Consider the following 27,967-nt stretch of genomic DNA (forward strand, 5'->3'; position numbering starts at 1 on the left):
AGATGTCACCTTTAATACATAACAGACATGGACATGGACATTTTTCCTCATCCACCAATTCATACAATTTCAAGACTGAAATTTCACATTGAAATTTAAGCTTTTTATGAGAGGCTAATGGCTGAGAGGAAGAGAAAATGATGATGGGAAGAACATTCAAAAAGGAGCAAAACTGATCGATTTGAACATTACTTTTACTGATTTCACTGTCAACACTAGGACAGATAAATATATACATATATATACTAAGAGAGTAATACATAACAACTACTCTTTCCCAACACCAACAATATGAACTTGTTCAAAATAGAGATTTAATGTGTATATCAGTTAAGATAAATTATTTCATAGAATAGAATTTAATGCAAAGTACTTAACATGGAGGGTAACTTCACTCAAAATCTATCTCCAAATCTCAAGCAAACTTGCTTAAAAGCTAGAACATGAACACCTAAATCTGCATGTCACAAACAATACTGTTTAACTGATCCATAACAATATTTTCTCTGCATGCTAAGAAATATATTTGCCTGTTACTATTATTATTATTATATTATATTTAATCCCTAACAAAACCATCTATGTATGTTAAGATATCGAGTTTACTTGAGTATGAACTCCTAAACCTGTGTAATATTGCTAATACGGTTTATCTGACCTGTAACAGCACTACTTATGCAAAGATCTTCTCATTGTTTTTCTTCTTTTTCTTGTCACCGCCTGTCACTGCGGTCCAACCAGCATCTCTCATCCTTTTCATTGCAGCTAGCTTCAACAAGCTCCCTGGTGATTTAGTGACAGGGCTCTGGATCTGAAAATAAGTTGATGTTGTATAAATAAAAACTATGGGGCTTATTTCATCTTTGTCTGTGCATAAAATGCATAAAGATAATATCTAAATGGCATTACACCACTATGGAAGTGTGTTACCTTTTTGATGGTGTTGAGTTTACAGTGTGGAGCAGAAAAATTGAGCGTGGGTGCATTTTCAAAGGTCTGTCAGGAAGACAAATAGAAAGCCAAATCAGCTCTTCTGTCAATCTTGCACAAAAATCACATTAAATTCATAAAATCAACAGGCTGGTATGATACTGTATACTTCTGACAAATAAACTCTGAACCAATAAAAAAACTTCTCACCAATAGATCATTTTGATCAGAGCTGTCAGACCTGGGGTCAAACTCAATGGCGCTCTTCCCCCAGCGTGCTGCTTTTTCAGTGGAAGGTGGTGTCCTTATCCTGTAGGACTGCAAGTGAATTCAAAGAGTAAATGTCCGCAAAAGCCATTGATATTTTTATTCATTTTGGAAAATGTCAGAACGATACTGTATATTACTTTGATCTTTGATGTTCCGCCAACCCTGTTTGTCATACTCGGGGTTTTCAGGTCTTCAGTGTGAGCATCCTATGATACAAAGTCAGGGTCAGTTTTACTTAGAATGAATGCTACAGTAAACAGAGACACAGATTAAGCAAAAGATTATAGTTGTCTCAATTATCATAGCTATATTTACTTTAAGAACAGATTAAACTGTCATCTACCTTGTTCTTTGGTGTTGTTCCACATGACTTTCTGAGGGATTCAGTGTCAGATTCCTGGAACATAAAACACATGATGGTCTGAATGTGTGATACACAGTATTTTTACTTAAACTTTCCTGAGCCTGAAAATGCCAATTAAAATTCCAGTAATAATTACAGAAGAATCGAAAATTAGTTATGACAGCTTGAGTTATTTTCCTACTCATCTCAACAATTTAGTATAAAGCTGAAATGAGACAATGTATTTTGCCTATCTAAAAACATTTGAGTAGATTAAACTCACAGCATTCTTCATAACTGCAGCACTTCCATTATCTTTGCAGTAGGAGGGAGTTTTCCTGGTCTTGGAGAAGTCAAATATGCGTCTCTTTGAAGCACTGTCTTTTGGAGTCTCTGAACATCGTCCTTGTTTATAGTTTGAGGCAGGTGACTAGAATTTGAAGATTACTTCTTGGTTAAATGATGACAAACAACATCATCAGTGGTAGCATATTTGCAGATGTACTGACTTTGTACCTGCTTGTTCTCTGCTTCTGACACCTGAGTGATTTTCATTGATGACATTTCTTTCTTCAAATCAGTTAGCTCCTTCTGCAGGTTTTCCTAATAGCAATGAAAAGTGTTTCTCAAAAGGAAAAAAGAACTGTCTCTCAAAAGTTAAAGCACATCCTGTTTCAGTAAAAAGCCAAAAATAAAACTATAATGGATTCTAACTGGGGCATACCTTCTTTGTTGTTTCAGTCTTCAGCTGTTTCTTCAACTGCTCATTTTCAGTCTTATGTTTTGAAAGATCCAACTCCTGATTTTAAGAATTTGATTTCAGACATATTAGGATGTAACTGATTCATTATCTAACTGTTAATAGATAGTGATAAATCTTCATTTATAATTTTTTGCCTCATACCAGTGATTTCCTCTGGGACACAGCCTCCTTCTCTTTGTTCTTGTTCTCATCAAGCTCTGCATCCTTTTCTTCAACGATCCTGTCATACTGGCTCTAGTAAAGACAAGTCAAGGTCCTTCCTGGACTGACACTCATACTGTACAAGACCATTTTTGGACAGAATACTTTAAATGACCTTACCTTGTGTTTCTCCATCAGTGCAACCATATCTGCTATCTTGTGTTGACACTTGCGTTCTGCATCTTCTTTGTTCTTGATGGCCTCTGCTGCTGCTAATTTGATCTTTTGTACCTGTAAGACAAGATTAATTCTTAATTTTTATTCTGGGTGCTAAAAATATGCCAAATAACTTTGGTAACCTCAAGTAGCAACCTCATTCTCAAGTTCTGCTGCAAAGGTGGATTTGTACTCAACATCCTTAAGCAATTTCTGATGGATTTCCTCATTCAGTTTTTCAAGGTTCTGGGACTCATCATGAAGACTGCTGATCTAAAGACAAAAACAAGCATCTACATTAAACAGATTATTACTTATTGGTTTAAATGTTTCATATTGATATTACAAATAGATAAAAGATTTAAAAAAAAACATCACTATACCACATTTTCAAGTTGACTGGATTTTGCAATCTCCTTTGTTATTTGTTTCTTTAGCATTTTATTCTGAAAATATACAAGTGAACTGTTTAGCTAAATAAATAACAAATCCATCTCAAGTATTGTATATCTACAGTTTCAATTTTTTCCCTGAGATTGCACAGATGAAAAACAAAATATTTCTTGTTAGTTCCAGAAAATGGTCATCAATAATAACAGCATTTTTATTTATTTATTTTTAAAATTACCTTTGTTTCAACAGCTTTGATCTGTTTTTCTTTTTCTGTAATTTTCTCCTGCAGATGTTCATACTATACAGAAAAAGCACAAAGAACGCATTTACTACTTTCACAACAGGCATCATTATGAAGCATTGTGTGTCCATTGATAATCGATTTTGTTGGCATTCTTACGTTTTCTTCCATTTTCTTGTGCCGAGTCTCAGTTTCTTGACATTTCTCTTGGATTTTGGTTTTAATGGAGTTTGCTTCCTCTCTATTTAATGAAAATATACAAATCTAAATCTCAAAAACTACACAATGTCAAAAATATGTAGGTCTCTAACCTGCAAACTCACCGTAAACATTGGTTTTCTTCTTTGAGTCTTTGAATTTCTCTTGTGAGCTTCACAGCCTTCTCCTCGCTCACCTGATCAGTCAAAACAGTAAGAACTTGCCACATACTGTATGTACAGTAAGTAATGACTAAATAAAACACAACTACTGCACACATGAAAATTGTGTCATGAAAGTCACATTTGGTAATTCAGACCTTCATATTCTCCTCAACAGCTTTCACATTAGAGGATTCACTCACAAACTGCTGTTGAATGGCCATCTTCTCAGACTGAAGCTCATTAAAGTTGGATAATAGCTCTTCATACTTTACTCTTTAAAATGACATAAATTAAACATTAGATATTAAGATTTCAACACTTCAATATAATATTCAATAAGCCAATATTGTGGAATGGCTGGCTATTAAGAACTCACTTATGCAGTGTAATGTCATTCTTCAGTTGCTCCATCTGAAAGGTGTGTTCTTTATTTTTCTTTATTTCAGTAAACAACTCTGCCTCTAGCTCCTGCACTTTGATCTGAGAGCATAAAAACACAACATATCACAGAATTTTTTTCATTATAAAAACAATTTCCCAAAAACGATTTCCACAGTGGGTAAGAGATAATGAGTGGAGCAAGAAAATGGAAATCATGTCAAAAACCTCTGTCTCAGTTGACTTCTCCTTTAATTCTTCTTTTGCCTTTTCAGCAGCTTCACAAGCCTTCTTCAGTAGATCATTTTGAGCAAAGGCCATCTCTGCTTCATTCTGCATCAATAAAAAGGGCATATATTGATATATATATATATTATTTAAGGAATCTGGATTAGACTATCAAATAAACATCCTTTTTTCTGAGACGAAGCATCTGTTTATATCACCTTAAATAGTTTGACCTCTTCAGTTCTCTTTGAAAGCTTTGTTGTGAGTTCCTCCACTCTGACTTCAGTTACATCAATCTTACCCTTCATGGACTCAATGGATTTTAATTTTATGTCCTTGGAACACAACCACATAGAGATAAGATTACAACGAATGTGGAGTTTAGATTAAAATAAACGCTTAAAAAGCAAAGACACTCTTCCTCAACTTTAAAACACACTTTACCAGTTCATCTCCAAGGATTTTGATCTGCCCATCTTTCTTTGCACTCTGGTCCATGGTCTCTCCTGTTGAGCAAAACATTTTCTTTTGGCTGGACAGAGCATCAAATAAAAATATATACATATTTCAGACAGTTAGACATACGTAAAAGTGTGTTTCTCCTTTCAAGTTCGTTGTTTTTTGCCATTAGTTTATCCTCCAGTTCTTTGGCCCTGGAAAATTAGTGCAAAGAATGAATGAAAAATTTAATGATAGGAGGAAAAATTGCACTTGGTCTGGAAAATACTGTGAATTTTCAGGAGTTAATAATACCTCTGTATCTCTAGGGCTAATGAATCCTGTAGCTCTTTAATGGTTGTCTGAATCTGCTCCAGCTTCTCTGCTTGTTGATTTTTAACTCTGCTGAGCTCCTGCAAGCTTACGTCTTTGCTTTGGATGATCTGTGCATATTCTTCTTTACTTTGTTCAAGGGCTGCAGCAATAGCTTCACGATTTTTCTTTAAGGGAGCAATAATGTCTCAGTCAAAGCAGATAGAACACAACAGAGCCCTGAGACTGACAACAATCTTAACACACTCACCTGAGTTTCTTCACAGCTCTGCTCAGCAGTGTGCAGTTTTTGATGAAGGGATTCCTGTTCAGCTTTTGAGCTTTTGAGAAGTTCATTTTGTTGATCTGTAAAGATAGTAAATATATGATGTAATCTTTGGTATCCTCAAAAAATCACGAATAAAACCATTGAAGTATTGTTCAAATTCAAGTTCATTGTACGTGACTTGAACTGAACATTGGATAAAAAAATGAATAATTACAAGGTTATATATATTTTTCTGTCAAATGCAGTTACCCAGGAGGTCTAAGACTGCACACAAAAGAATTAAGAAATGTTATAACAGATAGTTCAGAATTTAGAAAGCTAATGTTATCTTACTTGTTGTGTCTTGGAGTTGTTTGCAATGCTTTTGGGTTTCATGGAGGTCAAGCAGGACTTTCTCTAGTCCACATTCCGTATTCTTAAGCTTCATCTGAAGCCCAGCCACCTGTGAATACAGCATCAGTCCTTATGTTTTGTCTCAAAACCTGTGGTTACATGTTACAAGTTCCCACATAAACTGATCTCTCTTTTCTGAACTAACCTCTTCCTCTTTCATGGCATATTCTTGACAATATTTCTCTTTTAGCTCTTCAAATTGCAGCAAGCCCTCTTTCACTGGAAAAAGATCAAAATCATAAATTGTCTTGCTGGTGGACATGTTATCTTGCTTGACGATCTATCATTAATTCATCTAAATCATTAGAGGGTAGATTTTGTCCTTCATGTTATTTCTGAAGGATTACTGTATTGAATAGCCTAATAAACATAAAGAGAAAAAAATACCTTTCTGCATCTCTTGTTGATCAGCTTCTGCTAGAATACGAAGGCTTTCGAATGCTGCAATCAGTTTCTACAGAAAAAAGTTAAATTGCATCAAACCTCATGTCCTACCCTTTTACTCGCTCCTGTCCAAAAAATTATTTATAAAAAATTGTTGACAAATTTAGAAGTGTTTTACCTGAATGCTCTCACTATTTTCCATAACCAGGTGATGTGTTTCCTCTCTTTCAGATTCAACTACAAAATGTAGAATTTAATTATAAAATATGTAGCAATGTGTCAATATTCTCAGCACCTTAACAATACGGCTGACACATATATGGGTAGAAGAATTTAAAGCACTTTTTACTTACACAGCTGCATATTCTTAGCTGACCGCTGAAAAGTGTCTTTCAGTATATTACACAAGTTCCTGGTTGCGTTGTTTCTGCATTTAAAATTTGCAATTTTGTATAAACAAAACATTTGAAGTAAACAAAACATTTATATTTAAAAATCAGATTGTCACATTCATCTGGCTTTTACAGAGCATGCTCATTGTGTCTCAGAGCATTTTTTCAAAAAAACCCTTACTTGTTCCTCAAATCCTCATTTTCACTTATCTGTTCCTCCAGCTTTATGCTGAGATTTTCATTTCCAAACTGTAAAAACAGAACACACATGACAGATAACACTAAATATCAAAGAGGGTTAGAGTATGCTGTTTCTTGATTATCGATAATCTTTGTATGTGGTTAGAGATGGAGAGAAAAAGACAAAGAAAACTTTCACCGAGTTACACACCTGTAACTCTTGAATGGCTTTGCGCTGAGTTTCTATTGTCCTTTTGTTTTCTTGGAGCCTTCTCTCCTTTTGCACAGTGTCAGAGTCAACTTTGACCTTCCAACACTTCATTTTCTCAACTTCCTCAAAGAGCTTGGAACAAAGCTGTCCAGGATTGCAATTATTCTAGGGAATAGTCACAATGATGGGAAGTAAACTGAGGTACTTTAGAATAAACACATTGCAAAGGCCAAGTATATTCTATTCATGTTTCACATTTGTGTACAATGAAAATATTACCTCGTCTTTTTCCATTGGTGGCACAACTTTCATATTGGGAAAGTCTTTGGAGGAGAGACAATTATGAATTTATAATAACATGTATGATAAATGCCAGTTCTTTGTGTTGAAAGTATGTAGCCAGTGTTGCATAATAGAAAATACCTTGTCTGATCGGTTTAGTTGGTGTGACCAGGCTTGTATTTGGGAAAGGCATGTTTTGTCCTTTGTCAAAACACCTACTGTAACCCTAGGGGAAAACAGCAATTACACTTAGTCATCACTGGCATTAATGATTACTGCCTCTTAGACAACAGCTGCCTCCATTCATTAATGCTTTCAGCTTACAACATGGAAAACAATGCCCCCAAGTGCACAAACTGTATGTTTAAAACTTTCATTGCTGATAAAAAGTTGACTAATTATTGTGCTGAACGACTGTGTCAGTGCTGAGTTAGCATTAAAGTGTTTTGGCTTTAGTTCATTAATATATTACTGTTGGTTAACTATTGGCTAATTTAACTTACCTGCTGAAATGTATTCATGAATCACCACAACTCTCAACAATTTCCTGAGGTATAACAGCACATACCTGTCCGTTATTCAACCTGGGGGGCACCAACAGCTTGAAGTTAAAACCTTGGTTTCTCTCCATCCTGAAATGACCAGATAGTTAGATTCAGCTGTTATTATCTTATGTTAAGTACAACAGTGGTGGAAGAAGCACACAAATAATTCTTCACATAGGAAAAAGTAGTAGTAGTAGTAGTAGAGTACAAAAATGTAAAAGTCCTCCATTACAAGGAAACCTTGTCATTCAAAGTCCCACTTAAGTACATAAGTACAGAATATTCAATAAAATATACTCTCTCCACAGTAAAAGTAGTTTGTGTGTTTTTATTATATTTGACTTTATTAGATTGTAAATACTGATGCATCGATGTATAAGCAAATCTCAAATGTGAGGGGCTTCTCTAAAATTAAATTGACAGATAATGACAACTTTTGGCAAGGGTTATTTTAGTGAAGCCACCTGTGAAGTTTAGAGTGGATATATCTCTGTGGATACATTTAAACAATAGGCCCCCAATAGATGTAAGTCATAAAGATTGAGAGCCGTCTGTTTAATCTCATTAAACTGCGTTTTGTATGCTTATACGTTTAAATATAAAATTTCAATTCCTTAAATAACTACATCAGTTCAATAAGTAAAAAGTATAATATTTCGTTATGAAATATAGTGGCGTATATGAGTCTAAGAATGAAACAAAAAACCCGGAAATACTCAAGTACAAGTACCTCAAAATTGTAATTGCAGTAACATTAATTGAATAACGTTAAATGCATTTCATGCTACTTACTTTCCACCGCCGAAGTATCGTACTGAGATTTAACGTTAAGTGTTAATGTCTAACTTAGACTTTATCAAGAGGAAAGCACTTTTAACAGATTATATCGAATAGCCTTCACAATATTTAATTACATCCGAAGACCTGACGTCACCTTAGCCGTTGGCTAGATTAATTAGCTTGCTAGGGCTTCCGTTTATCTAGCAGTTAACCGGTGTCACTTGATGATAGCTTACTTGTCTAGCTAGTTAGCTACATTCAGCTAATCCCGACCAAACAGTAACAAAAACGCAACAACACATTAAACATTAAGCTTAAAAATTGTCACGGCGTTCTTTTGGCACAGAACAGCCGAGTCTTACCTGCCTGTTGCTGGAAAGTTTAATAAAGAAATATTTTGTGCGACTGGTTAAAACGTTAACTGCTCACGGTCTTTAACCTGGGGACGACATGAGCAACAATTCTTCGGTTGTGCAAATTGTTAACGGTTTATTTCAAAATTTGTTTAACGGTCACGGGTAACAGTGCATCAATTATCAGAAACTGGACAGGTAGCCCACTTCTATCTACTGGGTCCATTTCACTTTATACTTTAGTTAGCCAAATATTGTAGTACATTTGTTTGATATATTTAGTTACTTTTTAGATTAATAATACAAAATATAATATATAAATACATTTTATATTGTATTAAATTATGTCATGATATAAAGTTGCAAGACTGTCCTAGTATATATTTTTGAAAATTAATAATTCTGTAAGGTTTGCAGGTTCATCAGTGAATCATAAGTTCATAAAGGACTGAGAGTCAGGCCATGCAAGTAGAAAGTGATCAATAAAGCATAACTTAAACATGAAAGGAAAAAAAATATAGAGTTTCCAAAATGATAAGATGGATCCATTCAACACATTCTGTGGCCTATGAACATGACGTGTATTATGGAAAGCAGAATGAAATGAAAACACCTGCAATCCTCTCTGTCTCCCTGAAATTCAGTACAGATCTTTTTTTTAATTTATTAATTTATAAATTTTTTAAGTTTCTTAGATGGAGAAAAGCATGACTGAACAAGCTGCGTTGTACAGAACACTGCTTCAAATTTAATTTTGAAGTCTTAGGTTGCAGAGCTAGTATTTTGATCTAGACCAAGTCCAGGATGATGCTCACGGCGTTTCACAGCACTCCAGGCTTGTGCATTAGAGTAACAACCAAAATTGGCAAATTTTGTATTTAAAAGTGGAATATGAAGGTGTATCTTCTCATCTTTGTTATAGTATAATTGTTGTTTGTCGTATCTTACATTTTCTTAAATTTATTTATGTGGCATGATAAAAAAAAAAATCTCCCGAGCAATGTTGAAAAGCTACTTATTTCATAAGTAGGCCTTCAGTAAAAAGAGAAGGCATGACTCTGCTGGTTGAATGTCATTCTGTTTAATGAGAAATGCAGTATTGCACTGATTTGTGTCTTTGAAATTTGCAACAATGCACAAATGCACAGTTTTAAACATGTTGACATTGCAATGTTCAACCAGTGGAAATGTCAGAGATTATTATAGGCTACCCAATGGCAAGAGCATAATTTGATAAAAATGACTTGATGCTGTGGAAGCATTTGTGTTACAAAACAAGTGTCAGTAAATCTAATAATGAACCTCCTTCATCCAATCTGTTTAATAAATGATGCTACGATACAGATGTAGTTACTAATAAAAATAGTGTTTTCACATCTCTAAAGAGCTAATGTTTTTCCTCATTTAATATTTATGTGAAGCACAGAATACAGAGGACTTTTATATTCTTGTCAGATGACAATTTATTTGATTTTCTGACATGTGTTTCATATACAGTAACTTGTAGTCAATGCCACATCTTTCTATTATGTGAATACACAAAGCTATGCAACAAGTTTTAATGCCCTCATAATTATTGATGATTCCAGTCATCCATCATCAGAAATGGACCAGGACAACACGTTTAAAAGAGAAAAATTAGTGTGGATATATTTGTGGAATATACAAAGTGATAGTAGCACCAAGAGTGTTTTCAAACTGTCAAATACTGCACTGTGCTATCAGGTCCTTGTGAACAAAAAAGGTATTTATAAATGTGTTGAGAGATGGTGTGATAAGTGAGTTGAATACTATAATTAAGAACTTTCATAGAGAATGTTTGAATGCAGTCTCTTTTAAAAAATAAAACCCTGTACTGCACATGTTCCCTGGTGAAACTAACTTAAATTATCTGATGGCACATTTTTAGAAAGTTAGTATACTATATATATATATAATGTGCTGCAGTAAAGTTACTGAAGAGTTATGGTGATACCATGTGAGATAAAAAAAAAAAAAAAAAAACTAAAAAACTAAAAACAAAACATAATATCCTAATATATAGTGACATAAAACACTAAACAAACTTGAATAATCTACCAAACACAGTCCCTATAAGAATGTTAGAGGTATATTATGTGGATTGTTCAATAGAGTTTAAAAGCCTTTAATAGGTGTGTTAATATTTTACATTGGATTGCGTACAAGGCTTCAAAAACAGCACATTATGAAACAGCAGAGAAGCCATAAATGAGACAGAAAAAAGTCTATCTGTGCTGTTTCACACATGCATCTGTTTTTCATGAATATACACCTCACAGCCAACATAAAACAGAACTAAAATGTAACTTAACATGGTACAGAATATTAGACAGTGTCTTCTGTGCTCTTAGCCTCTGCCACTTCCTTGGCAGCGTTGTCCCTGTTGGACTTTTGTTCTCTACCTCCCACCCTCGCCCTTCTCTCCTCCTCTTTTTTCTCTTTGGCCAGCAGACGATAGTTGAGTCCCATCCCTGCAAACAGGAAGAAACTGGAGACGATGAGGAGGATCCCGCAGCCCTGGTATGTGTACTTGTAATCATGATAGATGTCTTTGAACTTCCCTGTGAAGACAAAAGGACTCATGCTTCAGATTTTTCAATCATGGCCATCATTCCACTGTGGTTAACAACACATAAATAAAATAATAATAATGTTAGTCAACTTAGAAGTTCACATTGTGGGTGATGTACTCACCGAGCAAAGGGGGCCCCAACAATACAGGACCACACTCCACAATAGTGACCAGCCCAACAGCACTGGAGAAGCGCTGAGCTCCCACCAGATCCATCAAGGTCTCAAAAAGCACTGAGCTTAGCCAGCCAAATGCAAACCCAAAGAAGATGGCATAAATAACAAAGCCTTTGTAGTCTACCGACATTGGAGCGAGAACGTGGCACACACCGTTGTACAACACAGAGGCAGCAAAGAAGTACTGTATTCTGGGCCGCACCCATTTGGTGTTAGCCACAATGCCCATAGAGGGCCGGGCAACCATGTCAACAAAAGCCAGCACAGACAATAAGAAAGCTGCCTTTTCTTTAGGGATATCTTTGCTCTTTGCAAAATTACTGAGGAACACCAGTGGTGCAAAGAGGCCAAAAAACATGATAACATTGCCAAAAATATAAAGCAAAAAGCCACGGTGCTTGAACAAAGAGAGGTCAATGAAGTTGTTAATGGTCTGCAATACAGTCCTCCTCTCTGTGGGCTTCTCGGCAGGTTTGGGTTTTGGTCCTATGGGCCGCATGAGGGAACCAGCGACACAGCAATTGAAAAGCAGGCCACCGAGAATCAGGAAACTTCCTCTCCAGCCAAACTGGTCAAAGAGCCAGGTGTTTATAGGAGCCATGGTGGAGAGAAAGACGGGGCTGCCAGCCATGGCAATCCCATTAGCAATAGGTCGCTTCTTGTAGAAATACTTTCCAATCATAGTGAGGGCTGGATTGAGGTTGAAGGCCAATCCCAACCCTAAAAGAATCAATTGAAAATAATTGTGTTAATGTTGAATATATGAGCTTAAGAATAAGAATTTAAGCATAACACATTTGGAGATTTTTGGTATTTCTGGGTGTTTTTATTTTCTAAGAACACAAGATGGCAACAGTGCACAGGAAAAAATGGGTGAGTCATGGCCAAACTTAAGAATATAGAAAGTTAAAATTAGTTACCTCCCACCACACCAATACAAAAGTACAGTGCTTCAACAGTATTGCAGAAAGAGGCAGCAATAAGGCCCAATCCAGACAGGCATCCTCCTGCCATCATAACAGGACGACTTCCATATTTATTAACCAGGATGCTACTGATAGGACCTGAAGAGAAAAAAACAATGCAACAACAGACACATACATATTAACAGAGATATGAGATTTCTTTTCAGTCAATGCACAGTTGTATATTTAACCACCAGAGGGCTCTGGTGCCACAGCTGTGGCTCAGCAAATTCAAACAACTTCTGCAATCATTTTTGTCAGTGCTGCACTGCAGTAGATGTGTTCATGCCATTAATAATGCGATCTGTCAGAAAAACCATGAAAGTTGTAATTAAATAATCATTTATTTGGTTCAGAGATTCATAAAAATTGACAGAGGAATAATTTGTTTGTGAATTTTATTAAATGGACTCTAAATGCATTTGAAATGAATATTGGAAGTACCTCAGTTCAGACAAGTGGGTTGTGGTATTAATGTGTGTGTGTTTTATGGAGTGAGGCATAGGGGTTAATATAACAACTGAAATCCTTTATACAGTTTTATTTATTTATTTATTTTTTGCAGTTATGGCACCTGGTACACTACTTCCAAAGAAAGAGTGACTGAACCAGGCAGCAGTAAATCAACTTATTAATATGCATGCACCTTGGATTCAACGTCAATTCAAGAAAATCACTATGTACTTGTAAACAAATGCCTAAAATGCAAGGAGGGTTCAGGTTGCAAAACACCATCTCTATCTACGGCTTATAACAACTGGCCCAAATGAGTATGAGGATCCACATGGAAGACACTTCTGCCTCCCTGCCAAATCTCTGCACTACCCAATGAAGCTAAATAGAAACTGACAGTTTTTGTTTAGAGGTTGTCCAGACTCATTTGCCAGCACGGTGCAAGACAAAGGGTTTTTAAATTGTAATACAGGGAGTCTCCACACTAACAATGAGTTCTTTCCTTCCGCCTTGCAGGGAGAGTTGCTTAGGATAGAAAAGGTTGGAGACAAACCAATGTAGAATATTATGAATGTAATGAATCAAAAATTGAAGGAGTACAGAGGTACGCAACAGTAGGTTGTTAATGAACTTCCCCTGCTGGTGTGCTCAGAATGTTTAACATACAGACAGAAACAGAGTCGCCTGTCATCTACTCACAGCACTGACGAACACTTTTTTCACTTACTTTCAATTACCATCCATTCATCTGTGTATACTTACATCTAAACATTTGAATTAATGTTACACCTGAACATTGAGAGATACTGAGTCCCCCGTGGCTCATAACTTGTTAGGAGAGGTGCACATGTCACCTTTACAGCCATGAAGAAGGGGTGATAAACCCACACAAGCTAAAATCCATTATGTGCTGCCTTTGATAAGAAATATTACATAACACAAAGCAAAATGAAAGACAAATTCACAGTATAACTCAGTAACCTTTAACCACTTCTTCTACTCTGCACACACCCTGCACCTACTTGTTAAGGGAATGTGATGCTGAACAATAAGCAGCATTGATTCCTTTACAGGGAACATGGTGCTTCTGTTGTACAGTAATGAGGGCTTAACTTAGACGTGATGTTTTGCTTGGCGTTTACATGTAGTACTGAGATATATGGAAACGAATCTACTTGTACAGAATATATGTAGAAAAATAGAATATGAATGATAAAATGTTCACCACTATGCAATGGATCCAATGATAGCCTGGAAAGAAAATACTTTTATTCGATTGCTTGCATCTCATGGCAGAATAGAAGATTCAATATGAAGTGTTTTTATATGGTGTTATAGTTTCCACCTCACATCAGTTTGGCACACTAAAGCAACTTTCCTGAAACTTCCCTGAGATTATAAAAAGATGCCTGTGTCATCATTTTTCCAGTTTATCACACATTAGAGTAAAGAGAAGTGCAGTGTTATGAATTCAAAGCAGACGGTCTTGAGGGACAAGGAGAGCTGCTTTGAACTCTGTTCTCTCCGTGTTGAATATCACGCACAAGAATAGAGCCTTATCATCTGCCGACTGGCCAGACCTGTGTGACATCATCCAGAGTCTCAGTCATTTCATCAGCGCAGGAACACAACCAAACCCCTGGTGGTCTTTCACTCTCAAAGCACAGGGGAAAACAATCAGTGGGTATACAGGGCTAAAACCCATTCATGTGCTCCAGACATATCATGTTTCACTTTTATAAACATGTCAGTAAAGGAGTTACAGCATTGTTTTATCTCAGTATGAAACGTTTGATTTAAGATGCACTATAATTCTGAGAATCTGTGGCCTCTTAGTGGATGAACCAAGGCTGACAGGCCGCACTGTACAAGTCTGTATTAGAGCAAAAAGCTTCGCCTTTTGATTGGCTTTAACTGAAAACTGCAAGAATAAATATTTTACAGTTGTGTTAAAAGCCTGAAACTGATTAAATCTATAAATCTTCTTGGCAGGTTGTATTTTGGATGGTAGCTCACCTCCGCCGTACATGACTGCTAACATGATGGAGGAGATCCAGGACACCTGGCTGCTGGTCACATTGAAGATCACCTCAATCTCTTTGAAGAAGACTGTGATGGACTTCGGAAATGCATAAGAGAAGCCGATAGAGATGAAAGCCCCAACCACCACCATCCATCCCCAGCCACCTTCAGGTGGTGTGTAGCCTTGAGGACCACCGACAGCAGGCGCCATGTTTGCTCACAAAACTCCTCTTCAACTTGAAGACGTTTTAGGAATATGAGGACCTGTTCAGAGGAGAACAAAGCAGCACAGAAAATTTCATTAGCTGTTGGTATGTAAGACTATTCCTGGTTCTTTCAAATTTCTGTTTACTATTTATGAGCTGGAAGAACCAAAGAGAACATGTTATTATTGTTGAAAATAGTTACTGTAGGATCTAAGGCTATGGATGTTTTTGAAGGCCCGCCACCCCAGTTGGACGGAACAGATGATTATGTTTTAAAATGGGGGAGCAAACTTTGAAAGACAGATAATTTGTGTGTGTGTGTGTGTGTGTGTGTGTGTGTGTGTGTGTGTGTATGTGTGTGTGGGGGGGTCTTCTCTTTAAAACTGATTTCCTGCATTTTTACACCACCTCACCTCTTGGATTAAGTCAACAGACAACCACCTGCGCTAGTCTAATCAGTTAGACTGAGGTGCTATAAAAACCAAGAATTCATCAACAACAGTTTATGAATGGTGGAACAGGACAGGAAATGATTATAAGAACAATGTCTGTTTCATGTTTGAAATTATTTTTAGAAAAACATCATGGAGTCTAAAGTCTGGTAGTAGGTTGCAGGATACTAGACCGCCCTCAACTATGTTAAACCTGAAGGTTGTTATTCTCAATACTCACAAGGCCATCGCCAAAGTCTAACAGCGACAACAAAGTACAAACAATAAATGAAATGGTTTCACAACAACTATCCAATGCCACCTGTTTATTTTACACACAGGTTCTAGTGGGAGCTATTCTCATAGCACCACTAGCTGGTGTAGTTGTAATGTTGCACAAGAATGAATAATGACAACTTCAACAGCAGATCAATTGAACCTACATTATCTCAAATCAGGGACTATTGTAATGTACACAACTGTGCGCTGATGTTCTTTGTCCCCTGTGCACACAAAGCCTGTTTAACACATATAATTATATTTCAGAGTAGCTCTGAGGCTTTCTCTTTCTTTAATTATGTTCCCTAAAATGTACAATTATATCACTAAATTTTAGTATTGAGGTACAATTGCATTCATGATTTTTGCAAAGGCATACTAAACTAAAAACATGTCTAGTTCACCAAGGCAATACAGCTTAGTAAATACATATAAAATGTTAGCCAACTCAGGAATGAACCTTTGAAAACTTACAGAGAAAAACGATTAGAGACCGTACCTGCTCGCTGATGCATTTGATAACGTGAGCGTCTGATGACCTCTGATCATTGATACCAGTAATCGATAAAGCTGGACGTTAACATTGGTTTGGTGTAGAAATCGCTTCCAATCTTTCTCTTCTAGAGAATTACTTATCAAGAACCGTATGCTATAAGGTTGACAGGAAAATTGAAAAAAAATACAATATGATGATATGATTTTGAAGGAGACTGAGTTCAGCTCTGGCCCAAATTAACCCCTGCTTATAAAGCATTTCATCAACCATGATCTAATTTGTCATTAACAAGAGGATTTAAAGAGTAAATGTAAATTAGTTTTATGACCATTTTAATATGGAATCGAGACTTGATACAGGTTTCAAAAAATGAACAGGCAGTTTGAATATTTTCTGTTGCAAAAGTGTTCTAACATTGTTACTGCATATCACCTTATCACGTGCAAGTTCACCTTTCAACAACGTAAAAGACTACATGAAATATGGCTGTGATGTATGTTTTAAAAATCTGTTTGTCAAACTGACTCTTACTCTACTCTTTATGCAGGTTTTACTTCATTTCAAACCATTTATGATGGTGGGAATGTGGGAAGATGCAGTTGAACTGTTGCTGAAGGTTTTCAGTTGCAAATTTGATACAGCACTGTTCAGAGGCGTTGATGTCAAATGTTTCAAAGCTGTGGATAAAACACTGTGCGCACGTCAAACAGAAAATAGAAGAAGCAAAACACACAAAATTGCTACTGCAAAAGTGCAAACCTTTTCACCCTTTAATTATACAATTATAGCCATGTTTCATATCTTTTTAACAACCAGTAAGTGCTTTTCACATCTGAAGTGTTTATGCTTTCTCTAACTCAATAACAGTTTAAGATTAAAAGTTCCATTTCCGGCCTTGCTTTGCTTTGAATTGCTCTCTGCATGTATTCACTGAGCTCCCACCCGCTGATCTTCCACAGTCTCACTTTAGAGGTGATGAATAAGAGTCCATCTGCAGAGTCAAACAACTTACTGTATTGTTTACACAGGGGAGAATATCCGCAGAGAGCATCGATCAGACTGTGAATACAGGTTGAATTTACACTGCTCAATAGCTCAGGGCTATGCTCGGTAGTGGGTGATGATATAGTGTTTTTCAGCCAAGGAGGACTTGATTTGGTTGATGAATTGGTTTAGTGCTCTGAAAACTTATTGGATAAGCCAGTTGTGTGCAGCGAGTAGTGAATATTTAATGTGTTTAAGAACTTTTGTTATTGAGCTGGGATTTTAGCTGCTGCTGTGCAGCTGTAAATGTGCCTCCTGCATTATTCTACAGATGTAATATGTAATGGAAATAAGAACTTTTGTCCCTTTTTTTATTTATTCTGACATTATGAGTCACTTGGAATAATTAGATAGTAACCGCTTGGCTGCAACAAATTATATTTGCATATGCGAAACACATAAAGTGAACATATTTGAGCATAAAGTGCTGTGTGTTCTATACATCGGATGAGCAAGGATTTATCAGCATGTAATACTATGAGTAAAGTTGAACAGTGACAGAATGGTGTCCGCTGATTTTAAGCTTTTAGTTTCACACAGTCATCAGGATGAGGTAGAGATGTTGGGAACAACAGGTTGTCATGTCACTGGTTAGTAACATATTGGTGGAACAGGCCTACACAATGGTGATTTTTGAGGCACTTCATCACATGTCAACACTCACAGCACTACGTGTACAACACGAGGTCTTCAGAGTTTTTTAGAGCACCATTTACACCCAAAATGGCAAACAGAATAATTCACTATTTTGGGAAAATAATTAGCTAGCTCAGCATTAATCTGAGCATTAAGTACAAGGCTGTGTAGTTAACCTAGCTGAGCATAAAGACCGGAGAAACAGCTAGCCTAGCTCTGTAAAAGTTAAACATCACAACATACTTATATATTAATTTAGTTAACCAGTATGTAAACAGGGATGGGATGTAAAAGTTAATCAGCTGTTCCCCTATACGCCCAGTGTTTATACTATGCTAAGATAAACACAGCTCCATACTTCTTACAGATCTCATCTCACTTTTGAAAAGAATTAATTTTTATAATAATTAATTTTGTCATAAATAGTTCTCCTTTTTCATTAATGTGTCTAGTTTTATAATACTTGTTTTAACTGTTAACTCCTTTTGATTCTTATTAGATGTTAAATATTTTCATTCAACTTTATTAGGTTGGTTAGATTTATCTTTTCTGCCAGTTTCATAATCACTGCGGCCCAGACGGTGTCTGCAATGCTGCACTACAGTCTTACAAATCACCAATGTCTAGGCTGGAGACACCATTAGCCTAATTGATGGTACTTGGCAATCAGCTTGCACACACAAAGGGTTTGTTGTTTCTCTACTTTCTGATTTTTGGAGTTCATTCTTCTTGAATATTGGAGGATTGTTTTTGCCGTTGCTACTTTTAAATGATACCAGTGTTGTTAAATGTGGGCTACATTCAAGTGCGAATGTGATATTTGTCCTGTGGTGGTTTAGTAGAACAGTTATGAACTTGTAGCCACCTTTGATAAACAGAAGAGCTGAATGTTCTGGATTTCACTTCACACCTGTCACAGTTTCCACTTTCAAAATGGAAGGTCTGCACAATTACAAGAATGGTCGGTTGAAAGATTTTCACTGTCTTAAAATAGTCACTACACATCCACAAGGCGGCCTCTCAAATAGGACAGTATGCTGGGGAAATGTTCTGTACTGGCAGCAGAGACAGCATTGACAGTATTTTTAAAGAATGAAAAATTCAGTGGGTGACATTAGATGATGAATAGAGGAACGAGTTAAGACAGACAGGACTCCAGATAAAATGACAGAAGTGCAGAAGTAATGAATAAAACAGATAATTTCATACTGAGGATTGATCGCTTGGCTCGAAAATAGAGAGAAAAGAATCCAAAAATTCAGTGAAAAGTGCAGAGCTGATTCATTTAAGCCAGGTAGGAGAATGACATAAGTAGTCAAATGGGCAGAGGCACCAACGCTGACACCCCCCACCCCACACACACACACACTGTAAAGGGCTAAATAAAACAATCGAAGTGGGCGGCCTCAAAGCGCCACTTGACAGCACACAGATACCAGCACAAAGCAGGGTGGCTCAGCAGAGGGACAACAGGATTTAAAGTCAATGCATAAAGAATATAAGGTTGAATCGTCCTCTGAATTAATTTGACTAAATGCGAGTAACTTAGTAGCAGCGCTGGGTTTGGTTTGTGAAGCAGTGGAACAATGTTGACGTGACCAACATTAGTAGAGGAATAACTGAGGCAAAACACATGGTCATATAGAAATATTATTCATATGCTGCATTCAAGGGCGCCACTTCTTCTCTGCTAGAAGAGTGTTGGGCCAAACTTTCCTCTACGTTAATTAAATTCAGATTTTTTTTAATCTATTCATTTATTTATCTACCTTTTTTATTAATAGGTTGGTTAGATTCACAACATTCAAATGATGAATGAATATGAAATCTTACATCTTCAGCTAATTTTATTTTTCTTCTTTTTTTTAGTTTTTGTGCTTCTGGCAAAGGAGTTTTCATTCTTGCTCTGGGCCTCTAATGACCTCAGGTTTGTAATACCACTTACTAGAACTAGTGAATTTGTCTGATAAATTATAGATTAAAATAGTGTATTTAATATTTGCTCAGGGAAATTGCATACTCACATAATAAGCATTGAAAAACTAATACATCTTTCATGAATGCCCATCTGAAAATGGAGTACTTGTGCAAGTAATTAGTTTTAAAGTGATGTCTGGCAAATGTTGAATGTGCGTAGTGTCTTTGTCAAGTATCTTACCTTGGCAGGAGCTCTCGAACAAGGCCAGATGAGCTCTGCAGATAAACAGCAGTTTCTGAAGCACGTTAACACACTGCAGACATCATTCAATAGGACAGAGTCTCTCAATATGTATGAAATAAAAAAAAAATAAAAAATTACTGCATGTGTTTCACAGACACTCCAGGAGCGATCTGTGGGTCTATATCCACTGTGACAGTCCACAAGTTGCCAGTGGCGCCTCAGCCTCAGACTTCATCTGTTTCCAGTGACTAAAGTGAAGTTGAAAAGTCGAGTTCATTCAGTGCCCAGATCAAACTGCTGGACGACTCGACACTATAGTGCTAAATGGTGAGGTCAGTCAAGTTCTTATTGGCTGTGGGAGGCTTAGTGCCGTGCCCCTACAACACTTTCTCCACCCCTCTGTCATGTGCTGTGCTCACACACAAGGTTAGAGTTCCACTGCAGGGCCCTATAGTATGTGTGACCTAAAAGGATATCAAATAATATCTGCACTCTAAGAGATAAGATGCTTTCTGAGATGCTGATATCCTGTATTAGCTGATTTATCTGCGTTATTCAATTGAATATTGAAGTTGCAGCTATAAGGAATCCGGTTTACTTTAAACAACAGGCATTGTCCACTTCAACAACCTGGAAGAAAGATTTTTGAAGCTTTCAGGGGTCAGTCCCGGTTGAGCCTTTCTCCTAAACTCCCAGAGGAGCTATAAATGATTCTGTGTAAAGGCTTGGGACAGGAAAGGTCTGAGTACAGGAGGTTATTGAAACAGTGTGTACTTGCAAAGTGCCTTCAAACTCTTGACATGCTTGATACATTATTTCTCTTTGTTAAGCTGTTTTATGTTGTTCCCCTCATTTTTTCACTCCAATAAGAACTTATATTGCTTCTCAAACTGAGGATGTAATAGAGCAACACCTACAATTCATTGTTTTCTCCCGGGCTTGCATTTATTCACAAGTGTGAAGAATGGAAATGGATTTGGGAAAAGAAAAAGTCACTCAAACACACACACACACACACACACACACACGCATGCATACAACCTACAATTATCCAAAAACTATGAATACATGCTTTAAAATTCAAAATGCATATATTTTGTTAAGCCTCTAAGTGCATCCTATTAATATTATTTAATTTAATATTATTTTATTTGGGATGTCAGTGTTGGTCTGGGGTTCTGTTGGTCCACCACTTTGGTTCAGACTGAAACCTCTCAACAGCTACTGGATGGCTTGGACTGTACAGGCATTTGCGGTCCCCAGAGGATGAATCCTAATGGCCTTGGTGATGATATGGGTTGCCATTAAAATGTTCCACAGATATTCAAAGTCTGTGGAAGATAAACTCCAGTTACTTTGAGGATTCTCTGACTTTTCCTGTAGTGCCACAATCAGATCAAATACTTCACATATTCAGTGAAATATCTCAATATCTACAAGATAGATTGGCGCAAAATTCTGTTCAGACATTTATGACTCCAAGACGATTTAATCTAATGACTTTTCCTGTAGTACCACCATGAGGTTCACATTGTTATTAAACTATCTTAACTATTGGATGGATTGCTGTGAAATTTGGTGCAGACATTCATGGTTCTCAGGAGGATGAATTGGAATAACCTTGATCCATTTATGCAGCAGCTTTCTAGTTCAGACATCACAAAGTGTGGCACAGTTTAAGATTAATAGATTAATAGGTAAAACTCTACTCAAAGGCAAGTCTAATAAGATAGGTTGTGACCTGCTTTTAAAGGTGTCCACAGATCTTAAGATATTAAGTGGTTGTCAACTTTAAGTCTCATTTCTCCATGCACAGTTACTGTTAGCTGACATTTCTGCCCTAAATCTGAAAAGGACTCCAGTGTTTCTGTCAGATTAAACCACATCACCACAGCACGCCTTTCTCTTGTTTCCCTGATTGTATCTTTTGTGTGAACTGCGAGAGTCTGTACAGCCTGAGCCTCGCTGTTTCTATCTTTGTCTCCCTATGAAATCCCTCTGAAGAAATAACATTTTCGGTCATGCAGCCGATCAGTGGAGGTGCACAGAACCTGCGTGCTTTATCAGCGTAATCACTCTTAGTTTGCCAAATCCAAACTCAACGACTCAGGAACTATGACATCATCCCCTCTCCCATCCCATCCCATGATGTCTGGGTGTCTGTGGCCTACGTGTCAGACCTCTCGCTACCCTGGGAGTTAATTGTTCTAATCCTATTGTATGAGCAGTCAGGAACCAGAGAAGTTTCTGACCATGCAGGGGGGCATGCTTAGTCAGGGGTTTATGTCTAGTAATCAGCAGGGTCTACAGATAGCTACAGCAACCAGAAAACAACCAGACCACATCTCAGTATCTGCAGAATACAGAAACAATCTCTATATACAGTAGATACTGTATGATAGCCAGTTATATATATATATATATATATATATATATATATATATATATATATATATATATATATATATATATATATATACATATACACACACTTTGCCTAATAAAATATCTATTTGTTCATGTTTGTTTATCTTTGTGTAGCTGTTTAAGTTGTGTGTCGTCCTGTAAACTAGTTCTCATCATTGTGTGTATGTTCACTGAGAGCTACTGACAAATGGAGTCAGATTCCTTGTGAGTGTTTAGATACTTCTGGAATGAATAAAAAGATAAATAAGACATCCACACAACCGATTTCCAAATACAGATCTAAATTCTGCAGTGTACTTTACGTCCGGTGCATTTTCACAAACCTTAAATTTAAACTATACAAGCATTTTTGCACTGAGGACCATTTTCATATTTTCATATTGCAGAGAGGCCATCGGGATTGGATAAGGTCAGGCACATTACATGTTGATCTCTCCAGTGGAAAAACTCTCAACTGACATTTGTGTTTGTTACAGGTTAACTAGTTTCAAGACTGAAGGCGGTGGTATGTGAAAACTGAACTACTTCTTACAACTGCACTGGAAGACAGAAATGTTTTTTGGCGTGTGTGTGTAGGGGGTTTAGATGTTGTTCAACCAACTGACAAGCGTTTCGTCTCATCTTAGAGAAAACACTCCAAGTATCTGAGTGAATGACGATGGACTGATGACCGAATGTAATAATGAACTACTCCAGTTCAAAATAACTAGTCTGTTGTTTTGGGTAATAAAGGGAGTGATGAGTAAAGAAAAAGGACTATGAAATTATAGGATTATTATTCAGCTTTTTCTTTATGAATCATAATATTTCCTCTCTGTCTGCTACCAAATGTGCCAAAGCCAAGTACTTGCCTGCAGCTCAGTGGTTGGGAACCACTGCTGTAAAAGACCTTATAGCATTGTCAGAGGGATTAAAATTGATTGGCTCAGCTATGTGAAACACAGCTTCTATACAGTACAATAAGCTATAGTAAGAGTGCCATACATTCTCAGTCATAATGGGACATTGTCACTCAACTCAACCAGTGTTCTTTGTTCAGTGTGACTGATTTATCTTGTTTTCAAATGCGGCACTTTGCTGCACTGTAAACCCCATCATGTGTACAGCATGTACTTTTACTCAGATATTACAAAATAAATATGATCTGCCATATAATTAGAGCAACTGGTGTATCACAAAGTTTACAAAAACAACATCGCCAGTGCAACCAGGACTCACATAAACATCGCACCACCTCCAGCTACGACTGGACTGACTGTAATCGCACTGTAGACCGTAGAATTGACACTCACAGGTCAAAAGTCAGTGGTAATTACCTTTTGGTACAGATGACAGTGGAGTAAATCCTGGCTTGCTGAACTGTGAGAGAGAGAGAGCATGATCTTCATAAAGGTCAGGGTGAGGGCAGAGTGTTGCAAAAGCCAATTAGCTCACACATAAAAGTAGGAAAACATCTATTTCATTTAGTGGCTGCAGAGACAGGAGAGCTCTCGCTTGGTACAATGTGTAAAAAGGCCCTACCGCGCTTCCTGCTCAATCACACATAAACTCTTTGTTCGTTTGTCTCTGGTCCTCTCAGGACAGAAAAGCGGTTTTTGGCAGACATTTTCTACTGTGGAACAAGGCCAGGCAACAGAGTCACTGAGACAGTGAGCCTTAAAGTGACTGACGGTCTGTCTAGCTCTGGCTTTAACAGCAATGCATAATTTGCTCAGTAGAAACAGTTCAGGGGACATTAGTCTCTCGAATGGCTTACTAAAGGATGTAAAGCTCTCATTAGATCCTTGAGACTGGAGGCAACACACTTATCACAGGGATACAATGCACTTTTTGGATCCCAAAGTGTGGTCTGTTTTATCTCTGGAGGCCCAGACTAGACTCATATACAGAACTGTGCCTGTGTATCGAACTTTACTACTTTTTAAGCACCAACTGATTGAACACTGCTAAGTACCAAAAGTTAGCGCTAATTTCTTTGTCAGGTGTTGTTTACACATTCAGGTACTTCCTGATTAAAGGAAATAGGCTGCACATCCTTGAATAAAAACACTGACAGAGTTAACAAAAATAGCTCACCCATGGGGGGTGGGTGGGGGTGGTTGGGTGGGTGGGGGGGATGTGCTTTGCAACAGCTAATGGGGATGTAAAAATTAAACCAGCATTGACACATGAGATATATGGTGAACTTATATACAATATGTACTCTCCTTTTATCTCTGTTTTTGGTCTTTACCAACTCCTGTGGGGAATAACTGGCTCTTTATCTGCTAAATGCTCCACTGTGTTCACTAATTTTGTCTGTTTGACATTGATGAAAAAAAGTGTAGAGGTGGTTTTATCAAAGCTTTTTCACTGAAAACAACTGGACCTCATATGAGAGACAGAACAGTAAAGTCACAGGTTGCAAAACCGAAACAATGAGCTAAAAGATGCTAAAAGGGGGGCAACTTGGGTGATATTTTTTCATCTGTGACCGTCACACGTAGTCACATGATCCATTGTTAATATGAAAATATTGATAATATCCACTCTCTGCTTGTGCTGCTTCCCCTGTCATACAGATCAATAATAGTGTGACACAGAACGACCACAATTATGAGAAGATGACCCAGGTTGAGAAACACTGTTGATGTTTATATTCTTCAAAGTAAAGGTACAGGTACTGACACCAGTACGGACAACACCGAACCTGACTCCAAATCATTCATGCTCATCATTTAACTTTAAATTTCATGTTAAGATTAAAAACCTGGTGTCCATGGCGATTTTAAAATTAACCTGATCATGTATCATAACTGCCAGCTGTGTCTACATTCAGTGGGGTGTATCCTGGATAATGATTACACCAGCTACAACACTCAGTTATTTTCAAGATACACCTGAGTGCAGTAATGCCATTACACAATTTAATCTTTCTAATTTGTACCGTGTTGCGTGGCTAAACACAAGGGTGACTGTGCATCCTAATGTGAACAAAGACAGACCAGTATACAGGTCTGTGCTGTGCCAGGGCTTCCGCATCATGCACAGGTGTATTTTATTAAATTACTTTTTTTTTTTTTGGGGGGGGGGGGGCTATTCGAATGCATTGTTATGTGTCAGAGCACATTTCAATGTTATCGCCCAGATTTTAAGACACACATGGTACACAGCGATACACACCAATGGGCGCCACACAAGGTGGTCGGTGAAAGGATCGGAAACTACAACTTGAGAGTTTCCTCATAAATACCTCAGGCACACAAACTTTGTTTTGATCTTCTGTTTGTTTGCAAGCCCCTTCCACTTCCATCAAACACACACACACACACACACACACACACACACACACACACACACACACACACACACACACACACACACACACACACACACACACACACACACACACACAGTGAACTCTCTCTCTCTTATGGAGCACTTCAAGCACTCCTTTGTGCTGACAGGCATCTGGCTACACAATAGTTCCTGCCATAAGGGCTTCAATCGTAGCCCACTATAAGTTGTGTTATACTGAGCGCACCGGCTGCAGCCATGTAGGTTCAGCCCCTGGACTGATTTTCTCCTCCTCTGTTCTCTCTGTACACCTGACATACTCGCACGGTTTTCCTGTGCTGTGCATAGGAGCTGGTATTTTGTTATTACATGAAGTACAGTATATAAGGACACTTCCGTCTTAAAACACAATCAGACAATGCACTTCTGCATGTTATAGACAGAACATACGTTTTTGTTTACATCCATTGTTTCTCATCAAAAAACACACACACACACACACACACACACACACACACACACACACACACACACACACACACACACACACACACACACACACACACACACACACACACACACACACACACACACACACACACACACACACACACACACACACACAAAACATTTGCATGGACGATTTCCTGAATATTTTAAATCAAAAGCTTTACATGCATGCTCGCTAGCTTGCAGCTCATCTCCTTTATGGATGCGTTTCTACATTTCTTTTCATTTTACCGCCACCAACCGTCATTTAGTGGCACAGTGGGAGGAATGTATGGAGTATTCTATGTAGTAGCTCTTTTTGTTTATATCACACAGTCAGAAAAATGGAAATCTGAACAGCTCCATCTACTGAGGAAGATCCTGTGATACAACCGAAAGCTCCATAAACAGCTACAACACGAACCTTATGGTGAGATTGTTTTGTCAACTAATTCTAAGGTCAAGATCAAACTTTTAATAACAAGACAGTTTTTTTTTTTTATTCATTTATTTTCTAAAACGTTTACGCTTTGAAGCAATTTTCAGCCAACAGCTAGACGTCACCTGAAAGATCATGTGAATAACTTGCAGTACAGATTTGCCTGAATGAAATCAAATGTGTTTATGCATTATGAAATTCAATTATCTGTGTCAAGGAAAACCTCCAGCAGCAGAGGTCTGGCAGTTCATTTGTTTTTTTCATGCATATATATATATACAAAAGCGAGGATATCTCTGATGCAAACAGTCTAAAGCTGTTAATATTTAATGTTATCAAAAGCAATTTTTATTTTCCCACCCACATCTGCAACAAAGATGTGTCTTTGTTTGTGTACTGGCTGTTTTATCTTCAGTATTTTCTTTTGTTGTGGTTACTTGTTTCATTATCTTCCATATTCTCTGTTCTTGCTCCAGTCTTATCTATAACTGGTTTCCTGCAGCACCAACAGCCCAATATTCCTACGGGGATCATTACAGATTCAGCTAATCTAAAAGAAATCAAATCTTATCTAAACACACACGCTGCACAAAGCACATATTTGTCCAGTGGAAAAAAAAAAAAAAACTAAGTTAAGATAAGTTTATAAAAATATATCTAACATGTCTTTTTTATTCTTCTTCTTCTTCTTCTGTGGAGAATGTTCAACCTGGTGGAGACTTGTCACACATCAAACACTCTGCGGACTGGGTCCCTGTGTAAACAGATAACAAACCTATGGTGGGGAATGTTCCGTCATCACGGGGGTCCCATTGTTTGATGAACAGGCATTTTAGGAAATGATGTGAGGACGCTGACCTTGACTTGTGGCCACAGTGGCCGTCGTCGACAAAAGATACATAGATTTGTATTAAAGTATGAACAATGGATACTGGACACTGCCGTCAGCGGAAAAACAGCATCATTGTTTGTTTAGTCAAACACTCGCAATTACTAGAGAACGTTTGGCAATGTTCCTTGAAAAATCACTTAGTAGTAGTAGTAGCCAAT

At 37.3% G+C, this 27,967-nt stretch overlaps 2 protein-coding genes across 4 annotated transcripts; both read right to left on the reverse strand.

Annotated features, from left to right (window-relative positions):
• Nucleotide 1: 1 nt before the first annotated feature.
• sycp1 (synaptonemal complex protein 1) lies at nucleotides 2–8,946 on the reverse strand. Of its 3 annotated transcripts, none has more exons than XM_056386975.1 (34): nucleotides 8,834–8,946; nucleotides 7,715–7,778; nucleotides 7,288–7,372; nucleotides 7,144–7,187; nucleotides 6,865–7,029; nucleotides 6,655–6,722; nucleotides 6,435–6,508; nucleotides 6,260–6,318; nucleotides 6,085–6,151; nucleotides 5,843–5,916; nucleotides 5,638–5,746; nucleotides 5,287–5,381; nucleotides 5,019–5,203; nucleotides 4,851–4,918; nucleotides 4,710–4,771; nucleotides 4,484–4,600; nucleotides 4,266–4,370; nucleotides 4,036–4,139; nucleotides 3,860–3,932; nucleotides 3,621–3,691; nucleotides 3,457–3,538; nucleotides 3,292–3,354; nucleotides 3,047–3,109; nucleotides 2,820–2,936; nucleotides 2,628–2,738; nucleotides 2,448–2,540; nucleotides 2,268–2,342; nucleotides 2,060–2,146; nucleotides 1,827–1,973; nucleotides 1,544–1,597; nucleotides 1,338–1,406; nucleotides 1,141–1,248; nucleotides 931–996; nucleotides 2–811 (listed from the first exon to the last, which is right to left on the reverse strand). In XM_056386975.1, the coding sequence occupies exons 2-34, from the start codon at nucleotides 7,775–7,777 to the stop codon at nucleotides 674–676; spliced, it is 2,961 nt and encodes a 986-aa protein (XP_056242950.1). In that variant the 5' UTR covers nucleotide 7,778; nucleotides 8,834–8,946; the 3' UTR covers nucleotides 2–673. The 3 variants fall into 3 exon arrangements, with proteins under 3 accessions (XP_056242950.1, XP_056242939.1, XP_056242942.1); XM_056386964.1 differs by having other exon boundaries at nucleotides 3,815–3,932; XM_056386967.1 differs by lacking the exon at nucleotides 8,834–8,946 and adding an exon at nucleotides 8,484–8,557 and having other exon boundaries at nucleotides 3,815–3,932.
• Nucleotides 8,947–9,889: 943 nt separating this feature from the next.
• On the reverse strand, nucleotides 9,890–20,585 carry slc16a1a (solute carrier family 16 member 1a). Its single transcript, XM_056386442.1, has 5 exons — nucleotides 20,284–20,585; nucleotides 15,028–15,297; nucleotides 12,514–12,657; nucleotides 11,540–12,313; nucleotides 9,890–11,406 (listed from the first exon to the last, which is right to left on the reverse strand). Exons 2-5 carry the CDS (start codon nucleotides 15,242–15,244, stop codon nucleotides 11,171–11,173), a joined length of 1,371 nt encoding a protein of 456 aa, XP_056242417.1. The 5' UTR covers nucleotides 15,245–15,297; nucleotides 20,284–20,585; the 3' UTR covers nucleotides 9,890–11,170.
• Between the last annotated feature and the right edge of the window lie 7,382 nt (nucleotides 20,586–27,967).

Source organism: Seriola aureovittata, chromosome 2 (genome assembly GCF_021018895.1).
Source record: "Seriola aureovittata isolate HTS-2021-v1 ecotype China chromosome 2, ASM2101889v1, whole genome shotgun sequence".
Lineage (NCBI taxonomy): Eukaryota > Metazoa > Chordata > Actinopteri > Carangiformes > Carangidae > Seriola > Seriola aureovittata.

What these genes read in the sequence shown, in the direction of transcription:
- sycp1 (XM_056386964.1), bottom strand. Translation starts at nt 7,777, where the DNA reads ATGGAGAGAAACCAAGGTTTTAACTTCAAGCTGTTGGTGCCCCCCAGG. An exon ending in TCAACAAGAGATGCAGAAAG is followed by an intron (nt 5,917 to 6,084) that starts GTATTTTTTTCT and finishes ATCTTTTTCCAG; the next exon opens with TGAAAGAGGGCTTGCTGCAA. An exon ending in CTGATCAAAATGATCTATTG is followed by an intron (nt 997 to 1,140) that starts GTGAGAAGTTTT and finishes TCTTCCTGACAG; the next exon opens with ACCTTTGAAAATGCACCCAC.
- slc16a1a (XM_056386442.1), bottom strand. Translation starts at nt 15,244, where the DNA reads ATGGCGCCTGCTGTCGGTGGTCCTCAAGGCTACACACCACCTGAAGGT. An exon ending in AGCAGTCATGTACGGCGGAG is followed by an intron (nt 12,658 to 15,027) that starts GTGAGCTACCAT and finishes TTTTCTCTTCAG; the next exon opens with GTCCTATCAGTAGCATCCTG. An exon ending in TTGTATTGGTGTGGTGGGAG is followed by an intron (nt 12,314 to 12,513) that starts GTAACTAATTTT and finishes TGATTCTTTTAG; the next exon opens with GGTTGGGATTGGCCTTCAAC.